At 40.1% G+C, this 14,612-nt stretch overlaps 1 protein-coding gene across 2 annotated transcripts in view; it reads left to right on the forward strand.

Annotated features, from left to right (window-relative positions):
* The window catches only part of SPOCK3 (SPARC (osteonectin), cwcv and kazal like domains proteoglycan 3), a 585,104-nt gene extending 570,781 nt beyond the window's left edge, over positions 1–14,323 (forward strand). For both annotated transcript variants that reach the window (XM_075347291.1, XM_075347286.1), the window contains exons 10-11: positions 7,110–7,247; positions 8,583–14,323. In XM_075347291.1, the coding sequence (XP_075203406.1) occupies positions 7,110–7,247; positions 8,583–8,752 (308 nt within the window). In that variant the 3' untranslated portion in view covers positions 8,753–14,323. The remainder of the gene's footprint in view (positions 1–7,109; positions 7,248–8,582) is intronic.
* Positions 14,324–14,612: the final 289 nt, after the last annotated feature.

The following is a 14,612-nucleotide window of genomic DNA, read 5'->3' on the forward strand; positions in this document are numbered from 1 at the left end:
GTTATACTCACAGTACCCAGAGGACTAGCAGAAGGATCACTGACCAGAAGAGCTGCAGAGGAATAGATGGCAGAGAGATGGACAGCTTTACAGGAGCAGCAGGCAGATCAGCAGAATGCCCAGGAAGGACCCAGCGATGGACGCAGATGTGATCAGGCCGATGAAGACAGGTAAGAGGACGTCGGGGGAGAGCAGAGGGGGAGAGGGGGGGTGGGTGAGAGCAGAGAGGGGGGGGGAAGCAGAGGGGGAGGGGGTAGAGCAGAGGGGGAGACCGGAGAGGGAGCTGCAGAACAGAGATAATGGGGGAGGCAGTCAGATCGCGGGGGGAGCAGATCGGGATGTCGGGGGGGGGGGGTTGGGGGGAGCAGATCGCGGGGGGGGAACGGCAGGGGCTACCATGGCAGCGCGCAGGGGCACCACGGGAGCGCGCAGGGGCACCACGGGAGCGCGCACGGGCTGGCTGCAAAGTGAGCACAGTACTCACGTGCAGCAGCGGTGACAGCTAGGGCGGCGGCGGCGTCAGCAGCGGCGGTGGCGTGGTACCACAAGTACCAGCCACTGCACGCTGCAGACATGTTGGGGGAGGGCTCGCAGGCCAGCACAGGCCTGGGGAGGGCGGCCACCGGCAAATCACACCGCCCCACTGCACACTGATTGGAGCGATTGCGCGTCATAGCACGATCGCTCCAATCAGTGCTGCAGGGGCTGGGGGAGACATGTTTGAGGTCCACCTATGATATGCTGCAGCAGCTGCGGCATCTCATAGCTGGATCTCACAGGATCGCACTAATTCGGGCATTATTTTTGCCGAAATTAGTGCGATCGATGTGGTTGGCGGTTCAGATTTGAACAGCCAATCACATCGATCGTCGATAGGGGGTGGCGATGCCGCCCCCCCTGGGGTCAAGCAAAGGTCCCCTGCTGTAAGAAACAGCAGGGGACATCACTTGAAAGCCGTTGCTATGGCCACGGCAATCAAATGAAGTTTAGGCAGTAAAATTACGTCCCTGGTCGTTAAGTCACGTTAAAATAGGACGTAATTTTACTGCCCGCGGTCGTGAAGGGGTTAAAGGATTTACAGTCCAGTCCATCAGCCTCATACAATTGTATACTTCACATTGTTACATAGTTACATAGGTTGAAAAAAGACCTAGGTACATCTAGTTCAGCCTTCCTCCACCAATTCTACATTTTGTCATTAAATCATTTATAACCAACAATGTTGTGTGTACTGAGGAGATCATCCAGCCCTTTTATAGTGTAAGCCATTACTACCTCATGCTGTAGGGCATACACAATCTAACTGCTCTAACTGTAAATAACCCTTCCTATTTAGCTGCGGGAATCGTATTTTTTTTTACTCACAGTAAATTAACTCTTGTCCTTAGTATTGTCTTTGGAAGGAATAAGTCATGTGCCAGTCCTTTATATTGACCACATATGTATTTATAAATATAAATAAATATACATATAAATGAGATCTCCTCTGGCATGTCTTTTTTCTAAGCTAAACAAATCTAACTTTTTCAACCTGTCATCATATGGGAGGCCTTCGATTCCTTATAGTAGTCTAGTTACCTGATTTTGAACTGGATCTAACTTCTGAATGTCCTTTTTAAAATGTGGAGCCCAAAACTGGATCCCATATTCCAGATGTGGCCTTACAAGTGCTTTATAGGGGGGTAACAATACATTGGGATCACGGGATCTAATCTCTCTTTTTATACTCCCTAAAATCTTGTTTGCTTTTGCAGCTCTTGCCTGACATTGAGTGCTGCTGTTCAGCTTATTTGTAATCAGAATACCCAAGTCCTTCTCCTGTTCTGTAGTCCCGAGTTTACTTCAATTTAATGTATACACAGCTATAGGATTACTCTGTCCTAGGTGCATTACTTTACATTTATCAAGATTAAATCTAATTTGCCAAATATCTGCTCATTCTGACATCTTATTCAGATCTTTTCGTAATATTGTACTATCAAGGTCAGTTTTTAATATCCTACATAGTTTGGTGTCATCAGCAAAGGCTGACACTTTGCTATCAATCCCATCCATAAGGTCATTAATAAAGAGAGTAAAAATAATCGGTCCTAGCACAGATCCCAGTGGTACCCCACTGCTGACTATAGCCCATTTAGAGAACATATCATTTATGACTACTCTTAAGGCTGCTTTACACGCAGCGACATCGCTAGCGATAGCACCCACCCCCGTCGTTCGTGCGTCACGGGCAAATCGCTGCCCGTGGCAAACAATATCGCAGGTACGCGTCACACAAACTTACCTTCCTAACGACGTCGCTGTGGCCGGCGAACAATCTTTTTTTTAAGGGGGCAGTTCGTCCGGCATCACAGCGATGTCACACAGCAGGCCTCCAATAGAAGCGGAGGGGGGAAGAGCAGCCGAATGAATGTCACGCCCACCTCGTTGCCGGAGGACGCGTAGCAATGTGTGATGCCTCAGTAATGACGAACAACCTGCGTCCTGCACCATCAACGATATTTGGGATTTGAACGACGCGTCAACGATCAACAATTAGGTGAGTATTTTTGATCATTAGCGGTCGCTCATACATGTCACACGCAACGACGTCGCTAACGAGGTCAGATGTGCATCACGAATTCCGTGACCCCAACAACATCTCGTTAGAGATGTCGTTGCATGTAAAGCCCCCTTTAGTTTTCTATCTTTTAGCCAATACTTTACCCAATTGCATATATTTTCCATAGTCCCTGCGTCTGGAGCTTTAGTACAAGGCTATTATGTGGTACAGTATCAAATGCCTTTGCAAAGTTCAAATAAATCACATCAGCTGCATTAACAATATCCAGATTTGCACTTACCTCCTTTAAAGGGGGCTTTACACGCTGCGACATCGCTAGCGATGTCACGAGCATTCGCACCCGCCCTCGTCCTTTGTGCGTCACAGGCAAATATCTGCCCATGGCGGACAAAATCGCTAGTACCCGTCACACATACTTACCTTCCTAATGATGTCACTGTAGCCGACGAACAGCCTCTTTTCTAAAGGGGCGGTTCATGCGGCGTCACAGCGACGTCACACGGCAGGCGTCCAATAGAAGCGGAGTGGCGGAGAGCATCCGCATGAACGTTATGCCCACCTCATTGCCTGAGGACGCAGGTACGTTGTTGTTCGTCATTCCTGGGGTGTCACACTTAGCGATGTGTGCTGCTTCAGGAACAACGAACAACCTGCGTCCAAAATCAGCAACTATATTTGGGAAATGGACGACGTGTCAACAATCAACGATTTGGTGAGTATTTTGCATCGTTAGTGGTCACTCGTATCTGTCATATGCAACGACGTCGCTAACGAGGTCGGATGTGCGTCACGAATTCTGTGACCACGACATCTCGTTAGCGATGTCGTTGCATGCGGCCTTTAGAACCCCAACATGTTGGTTAGACACGACTTATCTTTCATGATTCCATGCTGTCTGTTATATTATATTCTGCAATATATTTTTGAATGTCACCCCTTATATTGCCCTTAAAAACTTTGTATACTACTGATGTCAGGCTTACTGGATAGTAGTTGCCTGGATCCAACCACATCAGCAGTCCTCCAACCCTGAGGCACCAACCCTATTACAAGTGAGTGTAAGAAGATGAGATACAGTGGTCTGTCAATTACTGGGCTCAATTCTCTCAATATTCGTGGATGAATGCCATCTGGCCCGGGGGATTTGTCAATGTTTAATTTACTCAGACGCAGACATACTTCTTCTTGTATTAAATTAATTATATCAGGTGGTGAACTTTGATTTTTGACTTGTTGAATGATCCCTGGAACAGTCAGTTCCTTGGTGAACACTGATGAGAAGTTCCTGTTTAATATCTCAATCTTTTCTTTGTCCTCTATAACTAACTTGTTATTATATTTTAAGGGGCCGATATCCTTTGTTTTCCTTTTGGCATTCATGTATTTACAAAAGATTTTTTTCATTTATTTTAATGTCCTTGGCGATTTTTGTTTCAGTAGCTAATTTTGCTTGCTTGATTTCTTTTTTATGTTTCCTTTTGATATCTTTATACTCCTGAAATGCTATTTCTGTATTCCCAGCCGTCAAGATTTTAAATGCCCTTTGTTTTTGTTTTATTATACTTTGAACAGTCTTATTTATCCCTAGTGGTTTCTTTTTATTCCTGGACATTTTATTATCAGAGGGTATAAGTTTTTTACAGGACTCTAGGAGTATATCCTTAAAATTAACCCATTTATCTTCAGTATCCCCAGTTACCATGACATTGTCCCAATCTACACAAATAAGCTTTTCCGTTAATTTGTTGAAATCAGCTTTCCTAAAATTCCAGGTTTTAGCATTTCCCCTTTCAAATGTTCTATTGAATATTACTTTGAAGCGTACCGTATTATGATCGCTATTGCCCAAGTAATCCAGGACCTGTAGATCTGAAATTGTATCCTGTCTATTTGACAGGACCAGATCTAGCAAATTATCTCCCCTTGTTGGTTCATCTACCATCTGAGAGAAGTAATTGTTTTGAATAGTAGATAAGAGCTTACAGCTTTTAGCACAACCAGAAGATTCCATGTCCCACTTAATGTCTGGATAATTGAAATCCCCACAATATGGACCCGATTATTATTAGCTGCCCCTTCAATTTGTTGCTGCATTTCACACTCTATCTGTTCAGGTATATTAGAAAGCTTATAGCAAACTCCAATTAGCAGCTTTCCATTTTTCTTCTCCCCATGTGCATTTACCCATACTGACTCTACATCGTTGCAGCTCCCCCCAGTGTCATCAATGAACCCCTCCACCTTTTTTGCCTTTCCTGTTCTTCCTGAATGTAGTATAACCCTCTACATTTCTCACCAAGTCATGGCTCTCATCCAGCCAATTTTCCATAATGCCCACCACATCATAATCCATGGTTGACATAAGACTCTCCATTCCTTCATTTTGTTTGCAAGACTTCTTGCATTTGCCAGTAGACATTTAATACTATTAATGCATTCCTTACTCCTAGCCTCCCTACTTTCCTTGCATGTCACAGCCCCCTTAAACCTTCATTTACCACTACTGTGTCACTGTCTCTATCTGCTTTATCTATCCGCTTATTTGCTCCACTACCCTCTCTTCCCCCAGGTCCTAGTTTAAAAACTCCTCCATCCATCTGACCATTTTCTTCCACAGCACAGCTGCACCCTTCCCCTTGATGTGCAGCCTGTCCCTACCGTAGAGCCTGTAGCCGAATGAGAAGTCGCCCCAGTTCTCCATGAACCCAAACCCTTCCTTCCTGCACCAATTTCTAAGGCACGTATGTCTCTCCCTAAGCTCCAGCAGCCTTTCTAGTGACGCTCATGGCACCAGTAGTATTTCTGAAAACATCGAAATAAAAAAGAAGAATGTGCACCGCACTGCTTACCTATATTGGAGGTAGTGTAGTATTCCCGTACCAGACACTATTCAGTGTGATTTTTCCTTGGTCATATCCTTGGCTTACTGGGTATCACAAAAACCTTTATTCTGATCCTGATGGGTCCACAGGTCTCCTACCGAGGTGCTATTGCCCAGTTTAAGCAAGTAAATCCATAGAACAAAGGAAGACGGGCAGCACTCTCCGGTATTCTGGGACTATTTTATTTTTCAATAAAGGGGAGTGCTCCCCTCCCTCCATTCCCTCATGTTTGTATCACCTGTCAGCATTGAAAAATAAAATAGTCCCAGAATACCGGAGAGTGCTGCCCGTCTTCCTTTGTTCTATGGATTTAATTTCTGAAAACATCTCCTTGGAGGTCCTGGACTTCAGCTTCTCTCCTAGTTCCCTGTAACCAATTTTAAGGACCTTCCACCTGCCTCTAACTTTGTCATTAGTACTGATGTCCACCACGACCGCTGGGTTTTCCTCAACCCCAACCTAGCAATCTGTCTATCCAATCCACAATATGTCGAATCCAAGCACCCGGCAGACAACACACTATTCGGCATTCATGGTCTCGGCGACAGATGACCCTGTCTGTCTGCCTAATTATAGAGTCCCCTACAACCAACATGTCTGGCCTTTGCAGCACTTCTATTTCCCTCCTTCCTACAGCAATCGTTTTTCTGGTTGCTAGAAGCCATGTCCTGCTGTAGTGATCCTAGTCCTAGGCCTGCATTCATACTATCAGCCAAACAGGCATATTTGCTAGGTTGTGCCAAATCAGGACTAGGCTCCCTGACACTTTTCCCTCTACCTCTTCTTCTAACGGTTACCCAGCTATCTATCGCTGGGTCCTGACTTCCCCACCTCCACCCTCCTCCATATCACTGGCCCCAGCCAGAGCATGCTCAGTGATCTCTAAACTCTTCTCCAGGTTTGCAATGCTCCTGAGTGTTGTAAGCTGCATACTTTAGATCAGTTACCTGAGCTTCCAAATATGTATCATGCTTGCATCGAGTGCAGACATATTCACCCTCGAACGGCCGTTGAAGGCATGCATACATCTGACAAGATACACACCTGGTAGCATTGTCCATGGAGCACCTCTTAAATGGGGTTAAACAGTACAGATAAAAGTAGAAAAAAAACAATGAAAAACTTGTCAGGATAACTCCAAACTATGCTTTTGTGTCAAACTCTCAAGCCCTCGATTGCTGCCTGGGATATGTAGTTGTGGAACAATCTAGAAACAGATGTGGCTACTACTAACAATTAAATCACAAGACAAACTTTTTTTTCTCTTTCACAGTATCACAGACAAACAGACACACAATATCCTAAGGAAATTAAACTATTACACAGTTATCTCAACTATGATATTGTGCTTAAACTATGGACTTACCTGCCCCCTCGGACTTCACTGCAACCTCACAAGCTCAGTAACCCTTATTTAGTTAGCCTTATTGGAAAGCTTATTTTCTATTGGAAGAGATTGATAGACTGGTCTGGTCACATGCTCCTCCACCAGCGGCAATTTTATAGACAGAAAGGCTTGTTGGTTTATAGGGAAAGATGCACTAAAAAGAGAACGTGACCAACCACTTTAACGATTTCACAGTTTTATCTTACTATAATGTCTAGTTTTCTGCTTAGTTTGATTCAGTGGTGATTTATACAATTCTGCTATTTTATTTTTAAAGGTTACTATATCCCAGCCTGTGATGAGGATGGCTACTACAAATCAGCTCAATGTCATGGAAGTGTTGGTCAGTGTTGGTGTGTTGATAGATATGGAAATGAAGTCACAGGATCTCGAAAAACGGGATCTGCAGAGTGTGGTATTTACTTTTAATATCTTTATTCCAAACAAGGTTTTCTTTAAAGATCACGTGCTTCTGAAATTAAATTAACTCAACTGATCTGAGGATTTTCTGAAAGTCAAGGGGTTTTCCCATAAACAAAAATCATTTTAATCCATAGATCTTGGAATAATAATAATTTCCAAAATTGGATGTGTTTAAAAAAGATGTTCTTGTGCTGAGATAATCTTATATATGTGTCCCTGCTATGTGCTGTGTAATGTCTGTGTCTAACATTATGGGGAAATGGTCTGATCATATCACATCTCCTGGGCTGGAAAGGAAGTAAAAAAGTGTACAAATATTACAGCATAGAATCACAAAAATTCTTTCTTTGATGTAAAACATTGATAAAACAAGCAGTGATATATTTTACCTCACAAAAAGAATAATCTACAGTATGATCCCCTGCTGTAATATCTATATACTTTTTTTGCATCTTCCCCAGGCCAGAAGATGTAGTATGTTTTGACCATGTCCCTGTAAAGTCAGACATGGCCATTACACAGTATATATCTGGGGCACATGTATAGGATTATCTCAGCACAGGAACTTTTTTTTTAACACATCCAATCGTATTATTATTTGCTAAGATCTGTTGATTAAAATGAATTTTAAAAGTAACTTTATTCATGGGAAAACCCATTTAACTATGGACCTCATTGCTATATGGTGCCAATCCTTGGCCCTATATATACAACAATATTTATAATGATATTGTGCAAACTTTGACTTACATGTAAATGTAATTCTCTGCTCATCCAATTGCCTTGGGCCATGCTTTGTTCCATTTGCTGTATACATGAATGTATGGTTCATATGAAAAATAGAAGACTACGTTATTGAATACCATATAATACTAGAGATAATACAGTATCATAAAGCAACAAATAGAACCATAAGGGCAGTGTGTACCACCCCACCATACTTTTTACACAGAACACTCTTGTGTGCAATATTCTTTTGAGACCCTAACCTACTGTATCCTCACCTATCCCTTGTAGACTGTGAGCCCTCGCGGGCAGGGACCTCTGTCCTCCTGTACCAGTCTGTGCCTTGTAATGTTTATGATTATTGTACTTGTCCCTATTATGTATACCTCTTTCACATGTAAAGCGCCATGGAATAAATGGCGCTATAATAATAATAATCATCATAAAAGTTGGTTATCTACTTATCTAGTGTCAGAAGGTCAGATTTTTTTTTCCATCTACAGGAATGTATTCTAGATATTATAGCTTAAATATGTAAAACATATTTTTTATTAATGATGCACAATATAAAAGATTGATTTAAAAATGTATTCTATGACAGGTGCGGATTCAGAAACATCAGGCGATTTTGGAAGTGGGGACTTTCATGATTGGTCAGATGATGAGGATGATGAAGAAATGATGAATGATGAAGACGAAATTGAGGACGATGATGAGGATGAAGGGGGAGATGATGAGGATGAAGAAGAAGATGAGGATGGATATATTTGACACCACATAAAACAAAATTCATTATATTTTTCATGTCTACCAGAAAAGACATCAGTTAGGAAAAACCTTTTGCTCATGCCACCGCCAAGATAAAAGGATTTGAAAATTAAAAACAGAAATAAACAGCAGAAAACATGTATATTTTGTATGATCATACCAAGTAAGACTGGAGTCATAGACATTTGTTTCATTTATGTGCGTTTGAGCTTTTGTATGCATTTAACAAGAAGACAACACATTGGAGGTATAACCTGAAGATAGGAAACTAATTCCTATATACCAATTTAGGAAAACATAGTTTAAGGGTGAAGGGCATCGATTATGACTTGAACTTATAGTGGGTCTTCTATTTGGAAATTAAGATACACCAGCTAAAAGAAAGAACGGCGTAGGAGTAATTTGTCAATCAAAAATGTCGACATATTTGTTTACAGCTTTCCTCAGATCATGCAGAAAGCCAGAAAATGTGTTTGTTTATTCAGCTTTTAGAGTTATTATTTTACTTTTCTTCTTTTATGTTAGAATCATAATATGAATTTTGTTAGTTGATCAGCATGATAATACATATGCTATACTGTAGGTAACGCGTAATCTAAGAGTGTTAACCAAACCACATAATCAGTATTGCTCTGCCTGAATGCAACATATGACGGACTACGATTCGTGATGGTTGGGAATAGAACAGAAAGGTTTATTATTCAAATGTATATAATAAAATATATTCATCCAGTCTTCTGCCATAATAATTACTATATGTATTTTTCTAATGTGGTTAAGAAATACATATATGAATTGGTAACAACCCTTTTTGTACAAACGAAAGGTTAGAAGCATGAGTTAACCTATTACATATATTCTTGAAGTACAGTACGCTCTCTTTCAACTTTGAAGATTACACAAAAGGTATTAAGCCCAATTTGTTCTTGGAGTTACATCAGGATACAACATCCTGTGGCTTTGGTTTTCTTCATACTATTTAAATTCTTGTAAACCCTCTAGTCTAATGCCCATTGGCAAACCCACAACTGACTTTATTAAAGCAGCCAGCTTCAGTATGTACTCAATAGTGTATTAAACACCAATATACTGTATTTTTTATACAATCATTGGATGCAAATACGAGCACATACTACTCACAAAACGTTAGGGATATTTGCCTTACAGGTGAAATTTCAGGATAATGCTAAAATGCACTCTAACCTTTTCAGGTGACTAAATGTGATATTCTCTAAAGTTTTTGAATGCAAGTGTCCAACTGTTCAATATTTCAGTACTTTTTACACAACCTGCTGTTCTTTAATAAGGAGCTTAATGGCAAAATTCACAATAGGTCTTTGATCCATGAATCGCCCAAAACATTTTGGGCTTAAATTAGAATTTTTATTAAACCAGTCCTCTTAATCTTACTGCTTACATTTTGACCTCATGACACCAAGACAACATCTAACAATTGATCAGCAGTAATTGCGAGGCTTTAACCAAGATATTCTCAGATGGAAGTTATCACTGAGCTTAGAGCGTCACAGAGTGTCAATTGCAGGTTGCAGCACAGATACAGAGAGACTGGAAGAGAAAGGCAAAAAAGTGGATGATCTTTGGCCAAATTCTACAAAGATGACCGCTTTATTGTGAACAATGCCCTTCAGAACAGGATAATGAAGGCCACAAAACTACAGGCATATATATAAGGGAGGTAAGAGGCACCAAAGTTTCATATCAGACCATTCAAAATCATTTATATCAGCAAGGCCTGTGTGCTAGATGATCTGCAAGAGTACGTGACCACACCACCAGGCACAGGCGTCATAGCCTTACTGAACGATGGACCAGTGGGCCTCAGTGCTGTTCACTGATGAAAGTTGATTCACGCTGAGCAGAAATGATGGCCACCAACAATATTGGAGATGTCAAGGAGAGCTCTATGCATCAGACACTGTTGTCACCAGACAAGCCTTTGGTGGTGGTGGTGTGTCTAGTCATTACACGATTGCCCTACACTTTGTGAATGGTACAGTGATAAGCCCCTACTACTTGAATTACATGGTTCAGTTATTCTGCCACTGCATGAGCATCACAGACCTAATTTCATCTTCATGGACAACAATACTCCAGCTCATTAAGGTCACATCATTAGGGAACATGTGTGAGAGATTGATACACCTTAAATGGAGTGGCCTGCAGTTTCTCCAGACCTCAATACCATTGAAAACCTATGGGATTAGATGAGTCACCATATAGTGGCTTGTAACTTTGTACCCCAGAACCTCAATGACCCAAGGCCGTCCTTCAAGAAAAGTTTAATGCCAGCCCATGACTCAATAGACAGTAACTGGACTTCTGAACAGCAAAAGACATCGTTGTCAAGCTGTAATTGATGCTCAAGGCCATATACCCACCACTGTTGCTGTCTTTAATTTCAATGAATAGTTTAAGATAATGGAATCACCATTGCATGTTTTTACCTTCATGATAAAATATCACTGTAGTGTGAATGTTTTACGTTTTGCATAAATTTCACTGGAAAGCCAAATACCCCTAAGTTTTTGTGAGTAGTGAGTATATGTATATATATATATATATATATATATACATATGCTGAAACAGTTGCTAAAGGCAGTGGAGATGGTATGTGTACAATGCTCAGGAACAGTGTGCCTTGCAACTCATTTCAAAAATATAAAAAGATATATATATTTTTTAGGAAGCACATTCACATTCAAAATTTTTTCATTGGGAAATTAGGTTCCTTTATACTGTAATAAATATTAAGTAACTATCTACAGTACCTTCAATATTCCTTCCAAATGTATTACTTAATTTTCTGTATATTCCACAAAATTTAAGATGGCAAATTTTCGTTCTTTATACTGCTGTTATTTAAACTTAAACATATAAATGTATTTGTGATTTGGTTTGGATTGAAAAAAAAGCTACTCCCACAAATTATATTCTTTATAGCTGTTTTCTTAAGCAACTATGAATGACTATTTAGCCTCATGCACACAGTAAAGAGGCATTTACACCACAATATATAAAAATGGTTGATTCATATTTACAGACTGATCACTTGATGAACTTGCAAAATGCTTGATTTTCTGGTGAAATGATCTTTAGTGCAGAACAAAAAGTCATTGGCAAGATTAATACCACTACTACTATAGATCACTCAGTGGGTATCATTTGCTCTGGTCAATTTGTGTAAATAGGCATTTAAATTACAGCCGAATAGTAAAATTTGATGATTGTTGGTCGTATCGTGCCGCTAAGTCAATCTGTATAAAGTGACCTTTAGACTGTCCATAATGAGTCTGTGTGGGTCGACATGATTTTACAGTTCATACTTTGAATATTATTTTTAGCTCTTCCAAAAGTGAGTATCTCCAGAATATGGTATCAAACGGAACATGACCGAATTTTTTTAAGTTTTATTACAAGTCTAAAGGCCGCTGTACACGCAGCGATCGCACCCGCCGCTGTCGTTTGTGCGTCACGGGCAAATCGCTGCCCGTGACATACAATATTGGTACTGCGTGTCACACGCACATACCTTACTTACGTCGCTGTGGCCGACGAACAATCTCTTTTCTAAGGGGGAGGCTTATGCGGCGTCACAGTGACGTCACACAGCAGTCCTCCAATAGAAGCAGAGGGGTGGAGAGCAGTCGCATTATCGACACCCCACCTCATTGCCGGAGGACACAAGAACGCTGTTATTCGTCGTTCCCAGGGTGTCACACGTAGCGATGTGTGCTGCCTCAAGAACAATGAACAACCTGCGTCCCAGAAGTTCAACGACATTTGGAAAATGAACGACATGTCAACGATGAACGATATTTGAGTAAGTGAGTTCATTAGCAGTCCCTCGTACGTGTCACATGCAACGACATTGCTATCGAGGCCGGATGTGCGTCACAAATTCTGTGACTCCAGCGATATCTCGTTAGCCATGTTGTTGCGTGTAAAGCGGCCTATAGACAAAAACTATATATGATTCTGTATAAAGTTGGAACTATACAAGAGTCTTACATAAAGTTCATATTATGAACTACCTCTGCAAAATATATTGTATATCTTCATAAACTAGTATGCCAAATTTCCGGCAAATACATAAATTTCCTTACATTTTATAGGTTAATGTCACTTTTTAAACTGAAATACAATTAACTACATTTATTTCGAAGGGCACAATCACCCAGTGTATGCTGCATATCGCCATGAATCTCTTGCGGTGAAATCTAGAGATGAGTGACTACCAAAATATGCGTAATCGCGAGTACTTTGTAATTCGTTCTGAATAGCGAATACAATGCAAAACAATAAGAAATGTGAGTAATTTTCTACTGGACCCAAGAAAGAATTCTGGGAGATGGGTAAGTGATGAAACATAATGGGGAGAGCCTGGAGAATATGCCTGCATGCATTTCTGACTCACATATGTGTCTCTCGCTCCGGTGATCGGTAAGTATGAAGCACGGCCAGAAAATCACAGTAACGCCACAACCAAGATGGCTGCAGCATTACTATGATTGGTTAAGAAGTGCAGCATGTTTAGTGGCTGCAAATCAAGCGCCAAACCTGCTGGATAGAACATACCAATATCGCGAGGCGAGTACACAAAAACTCGCAATGTAACTAGTAACCCGAATACCGTACTATCCATGCAAGTAGCGAATAGTAACAATTATACTCGCTCATCACTAGTGAAATCCCTTTAACACAGATGTAGTTTACCATTGCACATAATTTAACTTTTTTTGCATTTTTGTAAATTTACATAATTTCTGCAAACTTTAACTACAAAAACTATAAAGTTACCTGAAATTAGGCACACTATTTTATTGAATATATATCCCCAAAATTTCATCTCTCTAATGTATCTAAAGTAGTTCAAAGTATTAACTTTTTGTACAATCCTTTATTGATTTTATCCATGAGGTGTAAAACTTACCAAATTTGTTGGTCAAATCTGGTCAAAAAGGCAATTAGATGAATAGTGAAACTGTACTTGATGTATTTACGATTTTCATTTCTTTTTTCATTTATGGATAAAAGCATTCTGTGGGGTGCCTTGCACAATGAATATAATGAGAATGATATTAGGCATGAGCGAAACAAACACTTTACCTATTACCATAGAGCTGCTGAGAAGCAGACATGTGCCCTTTTTATTGTTCTGTAGCCTCCATGTGAAATGGATAATGCTTATGATTACTGTATGTTTGAATTTAATCCTTAAGAATATAAAGCTTTCTTTAATCATTATATTTATGTTGGCATGTTGTTTCATTGTGAAGAACTTTAATAAAACTCCACTACCTTCTTGTATACAGTAATATATCCAAAATAACATGGGAGCAACACAGTATTTCAGCGCAGTTGGGCTGTTACTTTCCAAGTCAATACCCTGGAAATGTTTATCTTAATTTTTGCATTATTGCAACAAAAAGAGTTAGTTTGAATTGAAAAGTATTCTTGACTAAATTTAATGTTTATCTTATGTATAATTGAGAAAATACATTTTCTTTTATACAGTTTATGTATAGTTTGCAAAATAAAGACTCTTGTAACCAACTGTGGCTGTTTTCTGTAGATTTTAATATATGTAGAACGTATGATGTTGATCTAAAAAATGTGTTCTCCATTTCGGTAAAGTCAAATGCCTGAATTTAGGAAGTTTAATAAGGATTGATTTTTATTTTCTTACTTCAGAAAATGTTATGATTTATTCTGATGGTGTTTTATTTTACAAATGTAGCAGCATAGGAGAAAGAATTAGGAATAAAAATAGAAGAGATGCAATTCCTAAAAACCCTGGACATTATTTACACAAACTCTCCATGCGTAACCTTGCAGGAAACAT

The sequence above is a fragment of the Anomaloglossus baeobatrachus genome, chromosome 1, assembly GCF_048569485.1.
Source record: "Anomaloglossus baeobatrachus isolate aAnoBae1 chromosome 1, aAnoBae1.hap1, whole genome shotgun sequence".
Classification (NCBI taxonomy): domain Eukaryota; kingdom Metazoa; phylum Chordata; class Amphibia; order Anura; family Aromobatidae; genus Anomaloglossus; species Anomaloglossus baeobatrachus.